The sequence below is a fragment of the Pseudophryne corroboree genome, chromosome 8 (genome assembly GCF_028390025.1).
Source record: "Pseudophryne corroboree isolate aPseCor3 chromosome 8, aPseCor3.hap2, whole genome shotgun sequence".
NCBI classification, from domain to species: domain Eukaryota; kingdom Metazoa; phylum Chordata; class Amphibia; order Anura; family Myobatrachidae; genus Pseudophryne; species Pseudophryne corroboree.
In genome coordinates, this window is record NC_086451.1 from 414,835,703 (window position 1) to 414,858,381 (window position 22,679).

The 22,679-nt window shown below is 47.5% G+C and overlaps 1 protein-coding gene across 6 annotated transcripts in view; it reads right to left on the reverse strand.

The window, feature by feature from the left end:
• Positions 1–22,679, reverse strand: part of MAP4K1 (mitogen-activated protein kinase kinase kinase kinase 1) — a 165,775-nt gene that overhangs the window by 90,771 nt on the left and 52,325 nt on the right. For 5 of the 6 annotated variants that reach the window (XM_063937909.1, XM_063937908.1, XM_063937907.1 and 2 more), the window contains 4 exons: positions 8,603–8,693; positions 4,063–4,127; positions 3,343–3,398; positions 1,873–1,920 (listed from right to left, as the gene is read on the reverse strand). In XM_063937909.1, coding sequence (XP_063793979.1) covers positions 1,873–1,920; positions 3,343–3,398; positions 4,063–4,105 — 147 coding nt within the window. In that variant the 5' untranslated portion in view covers positions 4,106–4,127; positions 8,603–8,693. Of the gene's footprint in view, positions 1–1,872; positions 1,921–2,581; positions 2,678–3,342; positions 3,399–4,062; positions 4,128–8,602; positions 8,694–22,679 lie in introns of those variants that run through there. The other variant, XM_063937911.1, reaches the window with a different exon arrangement.

The following is a 22,679-nucleotide window of genomic DNA, read 5'->3' on the forward strand; positions in this document are numbered from 1 at the left end:
GGGAACTGGCTGGAGAGACAGAAGGGGGCTAGCTGAAGAGACAGAAGGGGACTGGCTGGAAAGACAGAAGGGGCTGGCTGAAAAGATAGCAGGGGGCTGACAACATAGAAGAGGGGCTGTCTGGTGAGACAGAAGGTGACTGGCTGGAGAGACAGAAGGAGGGCAGCTGGAGAGACAGAAGAGGGGCTGGAGTTAGAGAGACAGAAGATGGTCTGGAGCTGAAGAGACAGAAGGAGGTCTGGCTGGTGAGACAGAAGGGGGGCTAGCTGGAGAGACAGAAGGGGGGATGGCTGGAGACACAGAAGGTGCTCTGGCTGGAGCGACAAAAAGGGCTCTGGCTGGAGACAGAAGGGGCTGGCTGGAAACACAGAAGAGGGCCGATGAGACAGAAGAGTGGCCGGCTGGAGAGACAGAAGGGTGCTGGCAGGTGACACAGAAGGGATGCTGACTGGAGATGGAGAGACACGGGGGTTGAGGCTAAAGAGAACTGGGGGGAAGCGGCTGGAGATTATTCTTTATTGGCATATTACTAACTCCTTTGCCCCCCCCCCCCCCCCCCCTCCCCAGTTGTGTTACTGCACCTGTGCTGTCTGGGAAGGAGGATGGGGGGGGGGGGTGCACCATAGTCTATTTCACCTCGGGGGGGCTGCATTTTCTGTTAGTCCCATGTCCCACACAATATACGATGGAAGCCTGTATGGGAGTGTCAGAGGTGTGGTGCAGGCATGCACACATGGATGATGCTGATTCGTTCAATTAGGAGGTCATGCGGCTGGTGCAAGAATCAGTGGGAAGGACTTTGTTGTAGTATTAGCATAAAAATGCAGATGCGAGTAAGACAAAAGACACAGTGGTGCCCACGTCTGTGTCCAGTTCAGAATCAGCCCTGTGTGTCCACTCCAGCAGAAAAGTCCACTTTGAAGCTTTCAAGCATCATAAAAAAAATGAATGTATTGGCTTCCAAAGGAGTTGGGATTGGACTTTGAGGTCATATTTTCCTCATGGCATTATTCATACTAGTTTACAGAGAAACATCCAATGTGTTTTGTAAATTAGACCCATTAGGGTAAGGAAGATGTCGTCTAATGTAATCTAATCTATATGAGGTGTCCAATATTTTTCCAGTTTCCTAAGAGAATAGATGGCATTGGTAGATTGAGTAACTCAGGACAACTTGTTACATGGAGACAATAATCACAGATGAGGAGTATACAATGATGCTTTCTGAAGGTGAAACCAAACGTAAGATGGCTGTACACAGACAGCTCAGCAAAGCAGCCTGACCTCTGACACACTGGCCAGTCACTCACAGCAGTGAGAAGCAGCAATCTGGCACTGGAGGAGAACAGGTTTATATTATGAATGGGGTCTATTAGACTGGTCACATAGCAATCCTATGCCACACCGGGTGCAACCAGCCCAGATCTTGTCTAAGACATATAATCTTTTTTGGGGCAGCTTATGGCCATAGCTCTGCATAGGTCTACAACTATATACTGTAGGTCTACAACTAAATTGGAGACTATAAAAAGGCTCCTGTATAAAACATCCCACTGCCCAGACTCGGAGTGACAACATGCCCAAGACTGACATAATAGCAGGAAGACTTCCAGATAATGTCATAGGGCACAAGATGAGACTTATTTGCTGTAAGTAAATACAGGGAATCTAGGGACCATCACAATCCTTCACAGGCCCGGACAAAATACTCAGCGCTGAATACATCCAGTAAATGACAATGACCTTATTCCTAGTAGGTAGAGGACAATTAGAAAGTTCCAGCAGAGAGTACAGTAATCGTGTAATTTTAAGGTATTGCTAAGACTGCTTTTTGGAGAAAAGAGATTGCATTCTGGAGGTCCAGATACCCACCTTAATGTCCCTATGCATCTTCCCCTGGTTATGAAGGTATGACAGACCCTGTGCAATAGAAGGACAGTGTTAGGATATGTGCATAGCTTTGTATGTAGAGAAAGGTAGCTGTGTATAGGGTCGCTATCAGGGGAGCACAGCTGGTACTAAAGTACTGTGAACTGCTTCTTACTGAAAGGCAGATGTCTATGGGGTAGATGTACTAAGCCGTGGAGCATGATAAAGTGGAGATAGATAAACTACCAACCAATCAGCTTCTGTACATTTTCAAACACAGCCTGTACCAATTGAGAACTGATTGGTTGGTATATTTTATCTCTATCCACATTCTCTTTCTCCAAGGAGATTAGTACATCTCCCTATGTGTCTTGAACCCCCCTCTCATTAAAGGGCAGAGACTTCAGTCTAGAGACCGCCTCCATCACTTGTCAGCTCCTCCTATTGCCCGCTCCCAACTCTCCTTTAATCTACTACTATCTCAGCTCCCTGCTACGCCTTCTATACTCACTGCTTCCACAGCATATAGAGGCATATACAAGTTTCTTGAGTGCCTTTGCCCCCTCAAGTATGCTTTTGCCCTCATCCCTCCCCAAAAGTGCCTTGATCCCTCTTGCCAAATGTGTGCTTCTGCCACCATGTCTCCCCAAGTGTGCCTCTGACCCCCCCACTCCCCAAGTGTGCCTCTTTTCTTCCCCCTCACCAAATTTACCTCTACCTCTATCCCTTCCTATATGTGCCTGTCCTCCATATGTGCCGCTAGCACCCTCTCCGATGTGTTGCTGTGACCACTGCTCCCCATGTGTTTCTTTAACCCCTTCCCTGTCTCTGACCCTTCTGCCACCCCCCGCATCACTACCTGTCACTATGACTCCACACCCCATGGCTGCTGGCTGCCAATCAGAAGTAGTATGTACAAGCACAGGTAAGACTGCACTTAACCTAAAGATGATCTGAAGATCTGATGGACACTGAAGAGATCTATGGAGAGTAAGGGGTCTATTTAATAAGCCTTGGATGGAGGTAAAGTGGATGGAGATAAAGTACCAGCCAATCAGCTCCTAACTGTCATATTTCAAACCCCAGCCTGTGACATGGCAGTTAGGAGCTGATTGGCTGGTACATTATCCCTGTTCACTTTATCTCCAACCAAGGCTTAGTAAATAGACCCCTAGGGCACATATTAATACTGGGAGGGGGCACCATTGCATGTGCGTCCACTGGGTTGTAGCGGGCACCTGCCTGTTTCATCTGTACTTGGCCCTGCAATTTCTGACAGCAGCCATGGCTGTACACGCATTGGTTGTGGAACGTTGCTCGATATAAAATATATTCACTGCTTGGCTGCATTACAGGTAGCGCAAACACGTCTTCAATGTAACACCAACTAGCACACATCACATTATATACAGCAGCACAGTGCAGTGCTATACCGGCTAGGTAGTACCCAAGGTCAGTAATGCTAATACTCACATGAAGAGTTTCCCTACATACATACGCCACCTGTAGCTCGGACAGTGCTCCTGTGGCTGGTGGAGACAAAAATAGCATTTCATGATTAGAGAATATTGGGGGTCATTCCGAGTTGATCGCTAGCTGAATTTTTTCGCAGCGCAGCGATCAGGCTAAAAAACGGCAGTTCTGCGCATGTGTATGGGGCGCAATGCACACGTGCAATGTACGGGCACAACGACCGATGCACAGGGTCTAGCGATGCATTTCAGTCGCACTGCTAGCCGCAGAGTGAGTGACAGGAAGTGGGCGTTTGTGGGTGGTAACTGAACGTTTTCAGGGAGTGTGCGGAAAAACGCAGGCGTGCCAGGAAAAAAGCAGGCGTGCCAGGAAAAACGCAGGCGTGGCTGAGAGAACGCTGGGCAGGTTTGTGACGTCAAATCCGGAACTGAATAGTCTGAAGTAATCGCAAGCGCTAAGTAGGTTTTGAGCTACTCTGAAACTACACAAAAAATGTTTGCAGGCGCTCTGCGATGCAACTGTTCGCACTTCTGCTAAGCTAAAATACACTCCCGGAGGACGGTGGCATAGCGTTTGCACGGCTGCTAAAACTAGCTAGCGAACGATCAACTCGGAATGACCCCATAATCCTAGGTCTTAATCTTGTAGATACGTTATATTACAAAATGTTGAATTAATGACACATTTCTGCTAATTTACCCAAATTGAAAATGTCACTACCTTGGTAAATGTCTTGCAGAGACCCCCCTCCACAGAACTCCATGCAGATCCACAGCTTGTTGGCCCTGAAGTGTAGGTACAGAATGACAAATAAGAAAAGGACCCAAAACATCAGATGGGAACATGGGGGTATATTTACTAAGGTCTTGATTTTGTCCGAGATGCCGTTTTTTCTTCAAAGTGTCATCTCGGTAATTTACTAAGCAGAAATCACGGCAGTGATGAGGCCATTCGTATTTTTTTGCAAGTCCAACAAAAAAAATACGAATGAATACACCATCGGTCAAAACGCGTCTGTTTAAGTATGAATCTCGGTCATTTACTAAGAAGTGCAAAGCAAAAAAAAACAAAACACTGGCGTGAAAAAATACAACTCGTAAAAAAGTGCTAAAAAAAAACAGACCTGCTTTTTTGAGCCGTGATTGGATAGGCATGCACGGATCCATGAGATCCGTGCATGTATATCAGTGGGAAGGGGTGGGAAAGTGTTAATTTGTTGAAAAAAAATTGCGTGGGGTCCCCCCTCCTAAGCATAACCAGCCTCGGGCTCTTTGAGCCGATCCTGGTTGCAGAAATATGGGGGGGAAAATGACAGGGGTTCCCCCATATTTAAGCAACCAGCATCGGGCTCTGCGCCTGGTCCTGGTTCCAAAAATACGGGGGACAAAAAGCGTAGGGGTCCCCCGTATTTTTAAAACCAGCACCGGGCTCCACTAGCTGGACAGATAATGCCACAGCCGGGGGTCACTTTTATACAGTGCCCTGCGGCCGTGGCATCAAATATCCAACTAGTCACCCCTGGCCGGGGTTCCCTGGGGGAGTGGGGACCCCTTCAATCAAGGGGTCCCCCCCCCAGCCACCCAAGGGCCAGGGGTGAAGCACGAGGCTGTCCCCCCCATCCAATGGGCTGCGGATGAGGGGCTGATAGCCTTTTTGTAAAAGTGTAAGATATTGTTTTTAGTAGCAGTACTACAAGGCCCAGCAAGCCTCCCCCACATGCTGGTACTTGGAGAACCACAAGTACCAGCATGCGGCGGAAAAACGGGCCCGCTGGTACCTGTAGTACTACTACTAAAAAAATACCCAAAAAAAGACAATACACACACACCTTGAAAGTAAAGTTTTATTACATCCATCCACACAAACATACATACATACTTACCTTATGTTCACACGCAGGTCGGTCCTCTTCTCCAGTAGAATCCATGGGGTACATGTTGAATAAATTATACTCACCAGATCCAGGGTACCAGGCTCCTCGGATAATCCTTTTGTAATCCACGTACTTGATTAAAAAAATAAAACGGAGACCAGAGCCACGCACTGAAAGGGGACCCATGTTTTCACATGGGTCCCCTTTCCCCGAATGCCAGAAACCCACTCTGACTGATGTCTAAGTGGGTTTCTTCAGCCAATCAGTGAGCGCCACGTTGTAGCACCCTCCTGATCGGCTGTGTGCTCCTGTACTGTCTGACAGGCGGCACACGGCAGTGTTACAATGTAGCGCCTATGCGCTCCATTGTAACCAATGGTGGGAACTTTCAGGTCAGCGGTGAGGTCACTTTCGGTCAACCGCTGAGCAGAAAGTTCCCACCATTGGTTACAATGGAGCGCATAGGCGCTACATTGTAACACTGCCGTGTGCCGCCTGTCAGACAGTACAGGAGCACACAGCCGATCAGGAGGGTGCTACAACGTGGCGCTCCCTGATTGGCTGAAGAAACCCACTTAGACATCAGTCAGATTGGGTTTCTGGCATTCGGGGAAAGGGGACCCATGTGAAAACATGGGGCCCCTTTCAGTGCGTGGCTCGGGTCTCCGTTTTATTTTTTTAATCAAGTACGTGGATTACAAAAGGATTATCCGAGGAGCCTGGTACCCTGGATCTGGTGAGTATAATTTATTCAACAGGTACCCCATGGATTCTACTGGAGAAGAGGACCGACCTGCGTGTGAACATAAGGTAAGTATGTATGTATGTTTGTGTGGATGGATGTAATAAAACTTTACTTTCAAGGTGTGTGTGTGTTGTCTTTTTTTGGGTATTTTTTTAGTAGTAGTACTACAGGTACCAGCGGGCCCGTTTTTCCGCCGCATGCTGGTACTTGTGGTTCTCCAAGTACCAGCTTGCGGGGGAGGCTTGCTGGGCCTTGTAGTACTGCTACTAAAAACAATATTCATAACTATCAACAAAGGCTATCAGCCCCCCATCCGCAGCCCATTGGATGGGGGGACAGCCTCGGGCTTCACCCCTGGCCCTTGGGTGGCTGGGGGGGGACCCCTTGATTGAAGGGGTCCCCACTCCCCCAGGGTACCCCGGCCAGGGGTGACTAGTTGGATATTTGATGCCACGGCCGCAGGGCACGGTATAAAAGTGACCCCCGGCTGTGGCATTATCTGTCCAGCTAGTGGAGCCCGGTGCTGGTTTTAAAAATACGGGGGACCCCTACGCTTTTTGTCCCCCGTATTTTTGGAACCAGGACCAGGCGCAGAGCCCGATGCTGGTTGCTTAAATATGGGGGAACCCCTGTCCACTTTTTTCCCATATTTCTGCAACCAGGATCGGCTCAAAGAGCCCGAGGCTGGTTTGCCTTAGGAGGGGGGACCCCACGCAATTTTTTTTTAACATTTAAACTTTTTTTTTTTTTTAAACAAAGTGCACAATGAAGCCCAGCACGGATCTCTCAGATCCGGCCGAGATTCATTGTATTAAAGTCGGCAGTGTTTTACAAGTCACTCACGTAAAACACTGCCTAAAAAAACGAATGACATCGACATCGGAAGAACCGAAAATGCAGAATACGGCAGCTTAGTAAATTAGTCGTAATAAATTCAAAAAGTTGCAGTTTTACACTTTCGATGTCATTCGTGATTATTCTCCCACCAAATCGGGAGAATTACGAATGTTAGTAAATATACCCCATAGTGATGATGTGTGATCCTGGTCAGATACTACAGTCTAGCCAGGAAATATTAGAGGGGCCAAGTGCTGCATGATCACAACCAGATAATACGGTGGATCCATTGCATGGACATTTATAAGCAGAGGGTGGGATGTACTATCCTCTCCCACAGCGTTACCTGCCTTTCTCTGAGCTCCCTGTAGTTTTCTCCTCTCATCCTCACTGGAAATCACTCACTCGTTCCGCCTCTTCACCGCCGCGGCCACTCTGAACTCTGCGTTGGGCTGGCTCAGCCGCGCTCCCCATGTCTTTCAGGCACGCACTATGACACAGCACCTAGCAGCAGCCTGTCGGGATGCTGTGTCATATGCGCATGCGCGAAAGACATGGGGAGCGCCGCTGAGCCAGCCCAACGCAGAGTTCAGAGTGGCCGCGGCGGTGAATAGGCGGAACGAGTGAGTGATTTCCAGTGAGGATGAGAGGAGAAAACTACAGGGAGCTCAGAGAAAGGCAGGTAACGCTGCGGGAGAGGATAGTACATCCCGCCCAGAAGCTGATACAATTGTTTTGGTGAGCAGGATTTGATCTTCCATAAGCCCAGAAGATGGCAGAGTATTACTTGCCACTAGCTAAGTTGGGCAGTACTCTACGATCTATGTGAACGCTCCCTGAACTCAGGACCACTACAAATTACTGTTATGCAGCATTTGGGCCAGTGATGGAGACATTGGGGGAGATGTACTAAGCAGTGATAAGAGTGGAGAAGTGAGACAGTAGAGAAGATGCCCAGGGCAACCAATCAGCATTGAAGTAACATTTATAATTTGCATACTATAAAATTATACAAAGCAGCTGATTGGTTGCGATGGGCAACTTCTCCACAGGCTCACTTCTCCACTGTTTAGTACATCTCCCCCAAAGTGCTTTGTTGTATTGATTGAGATCCAGGGAATTGTTCTACTGCAGCTCAGCCAAGTATGGGTCATAGGGTCGAAATGCATTAGGTTGACAGTCATTAGGTTGCCCACTATTGGTTGACAGTGACTAGGTCGACAACTGAAATAGGTCGACATAGTCATTAGGTCGACAGGAACAAGGTCAATATGGAAAAAGGTCAACATGAGGTTTTTTTTATTTTTCTTGGTGTCGTTTTAATCGTAAAGTGACGGGGATCCCAAATTAGTGCACCGTGTCCCCTCGCCATGCTTTGGGCAAGGTTACTATTTCCAATCGTAGTCCATGTGGATCGTAAAGTATGATAAAGTTAAAAAAATTGGGGAAAAATGGGAAAAAAGCATGTCGACCTTTTTCCATGTCGACCTATTGACCATGTTGACCAATAGTGGTCGACCTAATGACTGTCGACCTAAGTGTGGTCGACCTAATCACCGTATCCCGCTCAGCCTGCTGGTAGCCTGGCACCCATCCTCCTTGCCAGCATCTATATATTCTTAAACATGGGGGGTGCGGATGGGGGAAAAATGTTTGTATCACCCTGCACTACAAAGCCAACAACATGACTGGGTGATAGGTCTCCTGTAGTGGTCAGCCAGGGAACCTGACATACAGAAACTCAGCTCTGTCTGATGCTGTCCCGACAGAACCCGGAACACCAGAATTACTGTACTTGTCCTCACCGCAGGTAGCTTCCATAATACGCCACTATGTTTTTGTGAGCACAGCTCTTCAGTATAAGGACCTCTTTCTGGATTATAGAGAAGTCTTCATCTGTCAAATAAGTAGAAAGAATGTACAAGTTCAGAGGTTTCATTGGCTGGTCAACATTCTGCATTGTCCAAACTTATGACCATAAATAGCCACCAAAACATGGACATCTAATTACCTTCATCCGCCTTATCCACATTGCCAAACATGCTTATTTCCAAGCATCAATTTTTATAAACCCTGAATGAAAAGGGTGTCTGATTTGATTCCTTGTATTGCTGTGAAAAAGTTTCCCAAGTTCTCACACTGGTACACACCAATCCTTAAACTTTCTATCGGCCGATGCCGAACTGCATGACATCATTACACAATAACCTTACCAACTAACTATGAACTAACTTAACTTATCTAGAAATAACGACACAGACCACTGAAATGCCATTAAAATCGGTCATCCGTTATTTCTTTATAATACTAAAACTAAGTATGGTGGCAATAATTTTTTACAAATAAATTGGTGTACAGATTGCGCAAATTCTGTCCTAAATGATTACATAAAATAAAAGAGCGTTACTTCCCTTTTGTTTCTTTATGGGAAGGACAATAACTTCTCGGGTATCACCATATATTGAATTGTCTGAACTGTAAAAAATAATAACACAATAGTGCAGACATCCAATTCAAAAACACCAAAAGGTTTTTTGTATATACACCACACTCACAATGTGTCAATGGGTTGAAGGCATATAATGAGACTTTATCTTGAAGGAAAATGTTTCTATTGAATTCTTCTGATATCCACCTGGGCTTTAGGCTTATTTGCGTAGTTAATCTTAAAAGTCAGTAGATGCAATTGCTCTAAGGTACTAACATCAGTAAAGTGGATCACCCACTATGGGCAAATAGCCAATAGTGCCTGGTCAATCAGGAGATTTAAGAAGATGTAAATATAGTCAGACTTGTGATACCAGGACACACAGCACAGTATACTAGTGGCACAAAAACATTGAGCCTCTTGACTGAATCTGATTTCCTGATTATCACATGCTGGTTTGTTAAGATTGATCAAGTTGGAAGTTACATGAATTTTCTATCGATTTTGAATCCATAAATACCATATATTTACATCTTCTTAAATCTCCTGATTGACCAGGCACTATTGGCTATTTGCCCATAGTGGGTGATCCACTTTACTGATGTTAGTACCTTAGAGCAATTGCATCTACTGACTTTTAAGATTAACTACGCAAATAAGCCTAAAGCCCAGGTGGATATCAGAAGAATTCAATAGAAACATTTTCCTTCAAGTTAAAGTCTCATTATATGCCTTCAACCCATTGACACATTGTGAGTGTGGTGTATATATAAAAAACCTTTTGGTGTTTTTGAATTGGATGTCTGCACTATTGTGTTATTATTTTTTACAGTTCAGACAATTCAATATATGGTGATACCCGAGAAGTTATTGTCCTTCCCATAAAGAAACAAAAGGGAAGTAACGCTCTTTTATTTTATGCAATCATTTAGGACAGAATTTGCGCAATCTGTACACCAATTTATTTGTAAACAGTTGTATATGGAAAATTGGTGGATTTTTCCGAGGTGTATATGCTGCATTTTTCCACTGTCTGTCTAGCGCAAAACAACACAAATTTTTTTTAGTACATATGGTGGCAATAAGAAAAAACAGGATGCGGTCAAGATGCCGCCGGCCGGAATCCCGGCGGTCGAAATACCGATGCCGGAATCCCGACCGCCACAATCCCGACATATTCTCCCTCCGTGGGTGTCCACGACACTCATAGAGGGAGAATATAATAGTGTGCTGAGCGTAGCGAGGCACCGTGCCCGCATCGTGGCGAGCGAATCGAGCCCGCAAAGGGCTGCGTTCCGCTCGCCACCCCTGTCGAGATTGTGTGGTCGGGATTCCGGCGTCGGGATTTCGACCGCCGGGATTCCGGCCGGCGGCATTTAGTACTGATCCCGAAAAAACGGCCAGATCATCAGTGACATTACGACTTATTGCCGATACGCATGTCCACGACATGATTTTATTTATCTCATTGGCTACGCCAATAAATGCTGAGTTTCCAACTCCCTCCCCAATACACCATAATGGGGCCAGCCAGACAGCCAAGCCCAATGTAAGGAGGGCCAGAGTATACAATGTATTAGGCAAAGTGCGCACCTCCAAACAGCAGCGCAATAGCCAGTGTAATTGCCGTTCTCTCCCGCCACCTACAGTATACTGGTTGGCAAACCCCAACCGGGAAAGAAAAAGAAAAAATGGGTGGGGAAAAAAGGTGACTCGGGAGAGAGGATGGGGGGGGAATCCAGACAGAAAGAGGCAGATGAAACTCCTACCTCTCACAAAATGTCTGCTAGCTCCTCCCTAACACTCCCATTATTCTAATTAAAATCCTGCCCCCCTATCCTATTAACTGTTTACTAACCTAACCATACTGTGCACAATCCTACAGCCTTGAAGTTTACGATTGCTTGCGCTTATTTGCACTCGCTCTTCAATTCCTCCCACTCATTTCCCAGTAACAGCAGTGTGCCAATTGTGCTTGATACATCAACCCCAATGAAGGGAACAGGTACAAAATACAATCCAAGTTACTGTAATCGGGAAATCAGTTATAACTATCGAAGCAGATCTTGGTCTTGGGCAAAATGGGTGAAAAAAAAAAAAAGATATGTTCTAGATTTTAAAAAGCTAATTGTAATATTAACCGCTCAAAATGTGAATCTTAAGAGTTATTGGTGAACGTGTGGTGCAATTGGTGAAGATGAGCTGAACATTTGTGAATATTCAGTATAAGTGGGAGAACACAAGTAGATCTTATAAAAGCCCCCACACACGGAGTGATGTGTTACGTTGCAAATGACGGGACCCAGCGGGTTGCCGGCATCAGCAAGTGCACACACGCAGCGAGCGTCGGCAGCGGTGGGAGGGGGTGAGCGGTGGAGGGGCGAGCGGAGCCATACTGCATTTGGCCACCTACTCAAATCTCCCACACATGGAACGATGTAGCTGACAATCTGACGCATTGGAACGATAAAACAGTTATATCGTTCCATGCGTATGCATATCGTTCATTATTGCGCGCTCCCTTGGGGGTGTCCATCGCTTCGCCTGATCTTTCTGCATGTTCAAAAGATCAGACGATGCAGCTGACGATCTCATGCAGCAATATGCGCGGGTTGGGGGCAGCATAGCGAGTGGTCGGGCACCGGATCACCCTGTGTAGGGACCGCCCCATATGTCGGCTCTCTGATCGCCAGCCCAATCGCCGGCACACATCGTACCATGTGTGGGGGCCTTTAGATCCTTCTGAATGTTCAAGAGATCTGAGAAGGCAACGAACAACCCGAAGGTGCGCACATGGCATCATTGACATCACGCCGCGGCCCGATGCCGAGTCAGCATGCTGCTCATTCCTGTGTGACTCCCCCCTCCGCCGGTCGCCGCCAGGGGTATGCCGAGCGCTGCCGCACTCAAAGGCGTAACGAGAGTGGGGCGAGCAAAGTATCGCGGGGGGGGGGGGGGGGGGTGCGCCGTGACGAAATGCTCAGTACCTTGTGGACGCAATTTGCCAGTAGCCAGGGGTCGAGAGGAGGAGCAATGGGGGCTTCCTTTCTCATCTCCTCCCGACCCTGGCTCCTCCTCTCTGCCTCTGAGTGACCGCAGTGTTTGGCTGACAGGGGCAATCTGTGCCGCTGGCTGAGAGAGACACAGGATGGAGTCAGGAAGGCCAGCAATCACCGTTACACCCCTGCATGCATGTACAGTATGTCAGTATTTGAGGAGGGCAATGTGCAGAGTAGACGTAAATGTCAGTATGGGGGAATGTAGTAGTCATGGATGTCATCATTGCAAGGCAAAGGGGGATGTGTGCAGACTGGGATGTCAGTATGGGGGGATGTGCGCAAACATGGCTGTCAGTTTAGGGGGGGATGTGTGCAGACATGATGTCAGTATGAGGGGGGAGTGGAGGTCATGCACACAATTCTACTGTATATATATATATATGGCTCATACCGTGTCCGTGTGGAATAATGTGAATTTTGGCTCATACCATGTAACGTAATATGAATTTGGCTCACACCATGTGACATAATGTGAATTTCCACTCATACCGAGTGGCATAATGTGAATTTTGAATCATACCGCGTGACATAACATGAATTTCGGCTCATACCATGTGGCGTAATGTGAATTTTGGTTCATACCGTTTGGCGTAATGTGAATTTCGTCTCATACCGTGTGACGTAATGTGATTTTGGCTCATACTGTGTGGCGTAATGTGAATTTCGGCTCATACGGTGTGGCGTAATGTGAATTTCAGCTCATACGGTGTGGCGTAATGTGAATTTCTCTGACGTCCTAGTGGATGCTGGGAACTCCGTAAGGACCATGGGGAATAGCGGCTCCGCAGGAGACTGGGCACAAAAGTAAAGCTTTAGGACTACCTGGTGTGCACTGGCTCCTCCCCCTATGACCCTCCTCCAAGCCTCAGTTAGATTTTTGTGCCCGACCGAGAAGGGTGCACACTAGGGGCTCTCCTGAGCTCTTAGTGAAAGTTTAGTTTTAGGTTTTTCATTTTCAGTGAGACCTGCTGGCAACAGGCTCACTGCATCGAGGGACTAAGGGGAGAAGAAGCGAACTCACCTGCGTGCAGAGTGGATTGGGCTTCTTAGGCTACTGGACACCATTAGCTCCTGAGGGACCGAACACAGGCCCAGCCTCGGAGTCCGGTCCCAGAGCCGCGCCGCCGGCCCCCTTACAGAGCCAGAAGCAAGAAGTGGTCCGGAAAATCGGCGGCAGAAGACATCCTGTCTTCACCAAGGTAGCGCACAGCACTGCAGCTGTGCGCCATTGCTCCTCAGCACACTTCACACTCCGGTCACTGAGGGTGCAGGGCGCTAGGGGGGGGCGCCCTGAGCAGCAATAGAAACACCTTGGCTGGCGAAAATACATCACATATAGCCCCCAGGGCTATATGGATGAATTTTAACCCCTGCCAGATTCCACATAAAAGCGGGAGAAAAGGCAGCCGAGAAGGGGGCGGAGCCTATCTCCTCAGCACACAGGCGCCATTTTCCCTCACAGCTCCGCTGGAAGGACGTCTCCCTGACTCTCCCCTGCAGTCCTGCACTACAGAAACAGGGTAAAAAAGAGAGGGGGGCACTAATTGGCGTAATAATTACAAATAGCAGCTATAAGGGGGAAAAACACTTATTTAAGGTTATCCCTGTATATATATAGCGCTCTGGTGTGTGCTGGCATACTCTCCCTCTGTCTCCCCAAAGGGCTAGTGGGGTCCTGTCCTCTGTCAGAGCATTCCCTGTGTGTGTGCTGTGTGTCGGTACGTTGTGTCGACATGTATGAGGAGGAAAATGATGTGGAGGCGGCGCAATTGCCTATAATAGAGATGTCACCCCCTAGGGAGTCGACACCTGAGTGGATGATCTTATGGAAGGAATTACGTGACAGTGTCAGCTCTTTGCAAAAGACAGTTGACGACATAAGACAGCCGGCTACTCAGCTTGTGCCTGTCCAGGCGTCTCAAAAGCCATCTGGGGCTCTAAAACGCCCGTTACCTCAGATGGTAGATACAGACGTCGACACGGATACTGACTCCAGTGTCGACGGGGAAGAGACAAACGTGACTTCCAGTAGGGCCACACGTTACATGATTGAGGCAATGAAAAATGTTTTACATATTTCTGATAATACTAATACCACTAAAAAGGGTATTATGTTCGGTGAGAAAAAACTACCTGTAGTTTTTCCTGAATCTGAGGAATTAAATGAGGTGTGTGATGAAGCGTGGGTTTCCCCCGATAACAACTGATAATTCCTAAAAAATTATTGGCATTATATCCTTTCCCGCCAGAGATTAGGGCGCGTTGGGAAACACCCCCTAGGGTGGATAAAGCACTCACACGCTTATCAAAACAGGTGGCTCTACCCTCTCCTGAGACGGCCGCCCTTAAGGATCCTGCTGATAGAAAGCAGGAAGGTATCCTAAAATGTATTTACACACATACTGGTGTTATACTTAGAGATGAGCGGGTTCGGTTTCTCTGAATCCGAACCCGCCCGAACTTCATGGTTTTTTTCACGGGTCCGAGCAGACTCGGATCCTCCCGCCTTGCTCGGTTAACCCGAGCGCGCCCGAACGTCATCATGACGCTGTCGGATTCTCGCGAGACTCGGATTCTATATAAGGAGCCGCGCGTCGCCGCCATTTTCACACGTGCATTGAGATTGATAGGGAGAGGACGTGGCTGGCGTCCTCTCCATTTAGATTAGAAGAGAGAGAGAGAGAGATTGACCTGATTTACTGGAGCTTAGGAGTACTGTAGAAGTGTAGAGAGTGCAGAGTTTACTAGTGACTGACCACAGTGACCACCAGACAGTGCAGTTTTATTTAATATATCCGTTCTCTGCCTGAAAAAAACGATACACACAGTGACTCAGTCACATACCATATCTGTGTGCACTGCTCAGCCCAGTGTGCTGCATCATCTATGTATATATATCTGACTGTGCTCAGCTCACACAGCTTATAATTGTGGGGGAGACTGGGGAGCACTGCAGTGCCAGTTATAGGTTATAGCAGGAGCCAGGAGTACATATTATATTAAAATTAAACAGTGCACACTTTTGCTGCAGGAGTGCCACTGCCAGTGTGACTGACCAGTGACCTGACCACACTGACCACCAGTATAGTTAGTAGTATACTATATTGTGATTGCCTGAAAAAGTTAAACACTCGTCGTGTGACTTCACTTGTGTGGTGTTTTTTTTTTTATTCTATAAAAAACTCATTCTGCTGACAGACAGTGTCCAGCAGGTCCGTCATTATATAATATATACCTGTCCGGCTGCAGTAGTGATATATATATATTTTTTATATCATTATTTATCATCCAGTCGCAGCAGACACAGTACGGTAGTTCACGGCTGTAGCTACCTCTGTGTCGGCACTCGGCAGTCCATCCATAATTGTATACCACCTACCCGTGGTTTTTTTTTCTTTCTTCTTTATACATACATACTACTACATCTCTTTATCAACCAGTCTATATTAGCAGCAGACACAGTACAGTACGGTAGTCCACGGCTGTAGCTACCTCTGTGTCGGCACTCGGCAGTCCGTCCATAATTGTATACCACCTACCCGTGTTTTTTCTTTTCTTTCTTCTTTATACATACATACATACTACTACATCTCTTTATCAACCAGTCTATATTAGCAGCAGACACAGTACAGTACGGTAGTTCACGGCTGTAGCTACCTCTGTGTCGGCACTCGGCAGTCCGTCCATAATTGTATACCACCTACCCGTGGTTTTTTTTTCTTTCTTCTTTATACATACATACTACTACATCTCTTTATCAACCAGTCTATATTAGCAGCAGACACAGTACAGTACGGTAGTCCACGGCTGTAGCTACCTCTGTGTCGGCACTCGGCAGTCCGTCCATAATTGTATACCACCTACCCGTGGTTTTTTTTTCTTTCTTCTTTATACATACATACTACTACATCTCTTTATCAACCAGTCTATATTAGCAGCAGACACAGTACAGTACGGTAGTTCACGGCTGTAGCTACCTCTGTGTCGGCACTCGGCAGTCCGTCCATAATTGTATACCACCTACCCGAGGTTTTTTTTTCTTTCTTCTTTATACATACATACTACTACATCTCTTTATCAACCAGTCTATATTAGCAGCAGACACAGTACGGTAGTCCACGGCTGTAGCTACCTCTGTGTCGGCACTCGGCAGTCCGTCCATAATTGTATACCACCTACCCGTGGTTTTTTTTTCTTTCTTCTTTATACATACATACTACTACATCTCTTTATCAACCAGTCTATATTAGCAGCAGACACAGTACAGTACGGTAGTTCACGGCTGTAGCTACCTCTGTGTCGGCACTCGGCAGTCCGTCCATAATTGTATACCACCTACCCGTGTTTTTTTTTTCTTTCTTCTTTATACATACATACTACTACATCTCTTTATCAACCAGTCTATATTAGCAGCAGACACAGTACAGTACGGTAGTTCACGGCTGTAGCTACCTCTGTGTCGGCATTCGGCAGTCCGTCCATAATTGTATACCACCTACCCGTGGTTTTTTTTTCTTTCTTCTTTATACATACATACTACTACATCTCTTTATCAACCAGTCTATATTAGCAGCAGACACAGTACAGTACGGTAGTCCACGGCTGTAGCTACCTCTGTGTCGGCACTCGGCAGTCCGTCCATAATTGTATACCACCTACCCGTGGGTTTTTTTTCTTTCTTCTTTATACATACATACTACTACATCTCTTTATCAACCAGTCTATATTAGCAGCAGACACAGTACAGTACGGTAGTTCACGGCTGTAGCTACCTCTGTGTCGGCACTCGGCAGTCCGTCCATAATTGTATACCACCTACCCGTGGTTTTTTTTTCTTTCTTCTTTATACATACATACTACTACATCTCTTTATCAACCAGTCTATATTAGCAGCAGACACAGTACAGTACGGTAGTTCACGGCTGTAGCTACCTCTGTGTCGGCACTCGGCAGTCCGTCCATAATTGTATACCACCTACCCGTGGTTTTTTTTTCTTTCTTCTTTATACATACATACTACTACATCTCTTTATCAACCAGTCTATATTAGCAGCAGACACAGTACAGTACGGTAGTCCACGGCTGTAGCTACCTCTGTGTCGGCACTCGGCAGTCCGTCCATAATTGTATACCACCTACCCGTGGTTTTTTTTTCTTTCTTCTTTATACATACATACTACTACATCTCTTTATCAACCAGTCTATATTAGCAGCAGACACAGTACAGTACGGTAGTTCACGGCTGTAGCTACCTCTGTGTCGGCACTCGGCAGTCCGTCCATAATTGTATACCACCTACCCGTGGTTTTTTTTTCCTTTCTTCTTTATACATACATACTACTACATCTCTTTATCAACCAGTCTATATTAGCAGCAGACACAGTACAGTACGGTAGTCCACGGCTGTAGCTACCTCTGTGTCGGCACTCGGCAGTCCGTCCATAATTGTATACTAGTATCCATCCATCTCCATTGTTTACCTGAGGTGCCTTTTAGTTGTGCCTATTAAAATATGGAGAACAAAAATGTTGAGGTTCCAAAATTAGGGAAAGATCAAGATCCACTTCCACCTCGTGCTGAAGCTGCTGCCACTAGTCATGGCCGAGACGATGAAATGCCAGCAACGTCGTCTGCCAAGGCCGATGCCCAATGTCATAGTACAGAGCATGTCAAATCCAAAACACCAAATATCAGTAAAAAAAGGACTCCAAAACCTAAAATAAAATTGTCGGAGGAGAAGCGTAAACTTGCCAATATGCCATTTACCACACGGAGTGGCAAGGAACGGCTGAGGCCCTGGCCTATGTTCATGGCTAGTGGTTCAGCTTCACATGAGGATGGAGGCACTCAGCCTCTCGCTAGAAAAATGAAAAGACTCAAGCTGGCAAAAGCAGTAGCACCGCAAAGAACTGTGCGTTCTTCGAAATCCCAAATCCACAAGGAGAGTCCAATTGTGTCGGTTGCGATGCCTGACCTTCCCAACACTGGACGTGAAGAGCATGCGCCTTCCACCATTTGCACGCCCCCTGCAAGTGCTGGAAGGAGCACCCGCAGTCCAGTTCCTGATAGTCAGATTGAAGATGTCAGTGTTGAAGTACACCAGGATGAGGAGGATATGGGTGTTGCTGGCGCTGGGGAGGAAATTGACCAGGAGGATTCTGATGGTGAGGTGGTTTGTTTAAGTCAGGCACCCGGGGAGACACCTGTTGTCCGTGGGAGGAATATGGCCGTTGACATGCCTGGTGAAAATACCAAAAAAATCAGCTCTTCGGTGTGGAGGTATTTCAACAGAAATGCGGACAACAGGTGTCAAGCCGTGTGTTCCCTTTGTCAAGCTGTAATAAGTAGGGGTAAGGACTTTAACCACCTCGGAACATCCTCCCTTATACGTCACCTGCAGCGCATTCATAATAAGTCAGTGACAAGTTCAAAAACTTTGGGTGACAGCGGAAGCAGTCCACTGACCAGTAAATCCCTTCCTCTTGTAACCAAGCTCACGCAAACCACCCCACCAACTCCCTCAGTGTCAATTTCCTCCTTCCCCAGGAATGCCAATAGTCCTGCAGGCCATGTCACTGGCAATTCTGATGATTCCTCTCCTGCCTGGGATTCCTCTGATGCATCCTTGCGTGTAACGCCTACTGCTGCTGGCGCTGCTGTTGTTGCTGCTGGGAGTCGATGGTCATCCCAGAGGGGAAGTCGTAAGACCACTTTTACTACTTCCACCAAGCAATTGACTGTCCAACAGTCCTTTGCGAGGAAGATGAAATATCACAGCAGTCATCCTACTGCAAAGCGGATAACTGAGGCCTTGGCATCCTGGGTGGTGAGAAACGTGGTTCCGGTATCCATCATTACTGCAGAGCCAACTAGAGACTTGTTGGAGGTACTGTGTCCCCGGTACCAAATACCATCTAGGTTCCATTTCTCTAGGCAGGCGATACCGAAAATGTACACAGACCTCAGAAAAAGAGTCACCAGTGTCCTAAAAAATGCAGCTGTACCCAATGTCCACTTAACCACGGACATGTGGACAAGTGGAGCAGGGCAGGGTCAGGACTATATGACTGTGACAGCCCACTGGGTAGATGTATGGACTCCCGCCGCAAGAACAGCAGCGGCGGCACCAGTAGCAGCATCTCGCAAACGCCAACTCTTTCCTAGGCAGGCTACGCTTTGTATCACCGCTTTCCAGAATACGCACACAGCTGAAAACCTCTTACGGCAACTGAGGAAGATCATCGCGGAATGGCTTACCCCAATTGGACTCTCCTGTGGATTTGTGGCATCGGACAACGCCAGCAATATTGTGTGTGCATTAAATATGGGCAAATTCCAGCACGTCCCATGTTTTGCACATACCTTGAATTTGGTGGTGCAGAATTATTTAAAAAACGACAGGGGCGTGCAAGAGATGCTGTCGGTGGCCAGAAGAATTGCGGGACACTTTCGGCGTACAGGCACCACGTACAGAAGACTGGAGCACCACCAAAAACTACTGAACCTGCCCTGCCATCATCTGAAGCAAGAAGTGGTAACGAGGTGGAATTCAACCCTCTATATGCTTCAGAGGTTGGAGGAGCAGCAAAAGGCCATTCAAGCCTATACAATTGAGCACGATATAGGAGGTGGAATGCACCTGTCTCAAGCGCAGTGGAGAATGATTTCAACGTTGTGCAAGGTTCTGCTGCCCTTTGAACTTGCCACACGTGAAGTCAGTTCAGACACTGCCAGCCTGAGTCAGGTCATTCCCCTCATCAGGCTTTTGCAGAAGAAGCTGGAGACATTGAAGGAGGAGCTAACACGGAGCGATTCCGCTAGGCATGTGGGACTTGTGGATGGAGCCCTTAATTCGCTTAACAAGGATTCACGGGTGGTCAATCTGTTGAAATCAGAGCACTACATTTTGGCCACCATGCTCGATCCTAGATTTAAAGCCTACCTTGGATCTCTCTTTCCGGCAGACACAAGTCTGCTGGGGTTGAAAGACCTGCTGGTGAGAAAATTGTCAAGTCAAGCGGAACGCGACCTGTCAACATCTCCTCCTTCACATTCTCCCGCAACTGGGGGTGCGAGGAAAAGGCTCAGAATTCCGAGCCCACCCGCTGGCGGTGATGCAGGGCAGTCTGGAGCGACTGCTGATGCTGACATCTGGTCCGGACTGAAGGACCTGACAACGATTACGGACATGTCGTCTACTGTCACTGCATATGATTCTCTCACCATTGAAAGAATGGTGGAGGATTATATGAGTGACCGCATCCAAGTAGGCACGTCACACAGTCCATACTTATACTGGCAGGAAAAAGAGGCAATTTGGAGGCCCTTGCACAAACTGGCTTTATTCTACCTAAGTTGCCCTCCCACAAGTGTGTACTCCGAAAGAGTGTTTAGTGCCGCCGCTCACCTTGTCAGCAATCGGCGTACGAGGTTACATCCAGAAAATGTGGAGAAGATGATGTTCATTAAAATAAATTATAATCAATTCCTCCGCGGAGACATTGACCAGCAGCAATTGCCTCCACAAAGTACACAGGGAGCTGAGATGGTGGATTCCAGTGGGGACGAATTGATAATCTGTGAGGAGGGGGATGTACACGGTGATATATCGGAGGATGATGATGAGGTGGACATCTTGCCTCTGTAGAGCCAGTTTGTGCAAGGAGAGATTAATTGCTTCTTTTTTGGGGGGGGTCCAAACCAACCCGTCATATCAGTCACAGTCGTGTGGCAGACCCTGTCACTGAAATGATGGGTTGCTTAAAGTGTGCATGTCCTGTTTTGTTTATACAACATAAGGGTGGGTGGGAGGGCCCAAGGACAATTCCATCTTGCACCTCTTTTTTCTTTTATTTTTCTTTGCGTCATGTGCTGTTTGGGGAGGGTTTTTTGGAAGGGACATCCTGCGTGACACTGCAGTGCCACTCCTAAATGGGCCCGGTGTTTGTGTCGGCCACTAGGGTCGCTTATCTTACTCACACAGTCAGCTACCTCATTGCGCCTCTTTTTTTCTTTGCGTCATGTGCTGTTTGGGGAGGGTTTTTTGGAAGGGCCATCCTGCGTGACACTGCAGTGCCACTCCTAGATGGGCCCGGTGTTTGTGTCGGCCACTAGGGTCGCTAATCTTACTCACACAGCTACCTCATTGCGCCTCTTTTTTTCTTTGCGTCATGTGCTGTTTGGGGAGGGTTTTTTGGAAGGGACATCCTGCGTGACACTGCAGTGCCACTCCTAAATGGGCCCGGTGTTTGTGTCGGCCACTACGGTCGCTAATCTTACTCACACAGCTACCTCATTGCGCCTCTTTTTTTCTTTGCGTCATGTGCTGTTTGGGGAGGGTTTTTTGGAAGGGACATCCTACGTGACACTGCAGTGCCACTCCTAGATGGGCCTGGTGTTTGTGTCGGCCACTAGGGTCGCTAATCTTACTCACACAGCTACCTCATTGCGCCTCTTTTTTTCTTTGCGTCATGTGCTGTTTGGGGAGGGTTTTTTGGAAGGGACATCCTGCGTGACACTGCAGTGCCACTCCTAAATGGGCCCGGTGTTTGTGTCGGCCACTACGGTCGCTAATCTTACTCACACAGCTACCTCATTGCGCCTCTTTTTTTCTTTGCGTCATGTGCTGTTTGGGGAGGGTTTTTTGGAAGGGACATCCTGCGTGACACTGCAGTGCCGCTCCTAGATGGGCCCGGTGTTTGTGTCGGCCACTAGGGTCGCTAATCTTACTCACACAGCTACCTCATTGCGCCTCTTTTTTTCTTTGCGTCATGTGCTGTTTGGGGAGGGTTTTTTGGAAGGGACATCCTGCGTGACACTGCAGTGCCACTCCTAAATGGGCCCGGTGTTTGTGTCGGCCACTACGGTCGCTAATCTTACTCACACAGCTACCTCATTGCGCCTCTTTTTTTCTTTGCGTCATGTGCTGTTTGGGGAGGGTTTTTTGGAAGGGACATCCTACGTGACACTGCAGTGCCACTCCTAGATGGGCCCGGTGTTTGTGTTGGCCACTAGGGTCGCTAATCTTACTCACACAGCTACCTCATTGCGCCTCTTTTTTTCTTTGCGTCATGTGCTGTTTGGGGAGGGTTTTTTGGAAGGGACATCCTGCGTGACACTGCAGTGCCACTCCTAAATGGGCCCGGTGTTTGTGTCGGCCACTACGGTCGCTAATCTTACTCACACAGCTACCTCATTGCGCCTCTTTTTTTCTTTGCGTCATGTGCTGTTTGGGGAGGGTTTTTTGGAAGGGACATCCTGCGTGACACTGCAGTGCCACTCCTAAATGGGCCCGGTGTTTGTGTCGGCCACTAGGGTCGCTTATCTTACTCACACAGTCAGCTACCTCATTGCGCCTCTTTTTTTTTGCGTCATGTGCTGTTTGGGGAGTGTTTT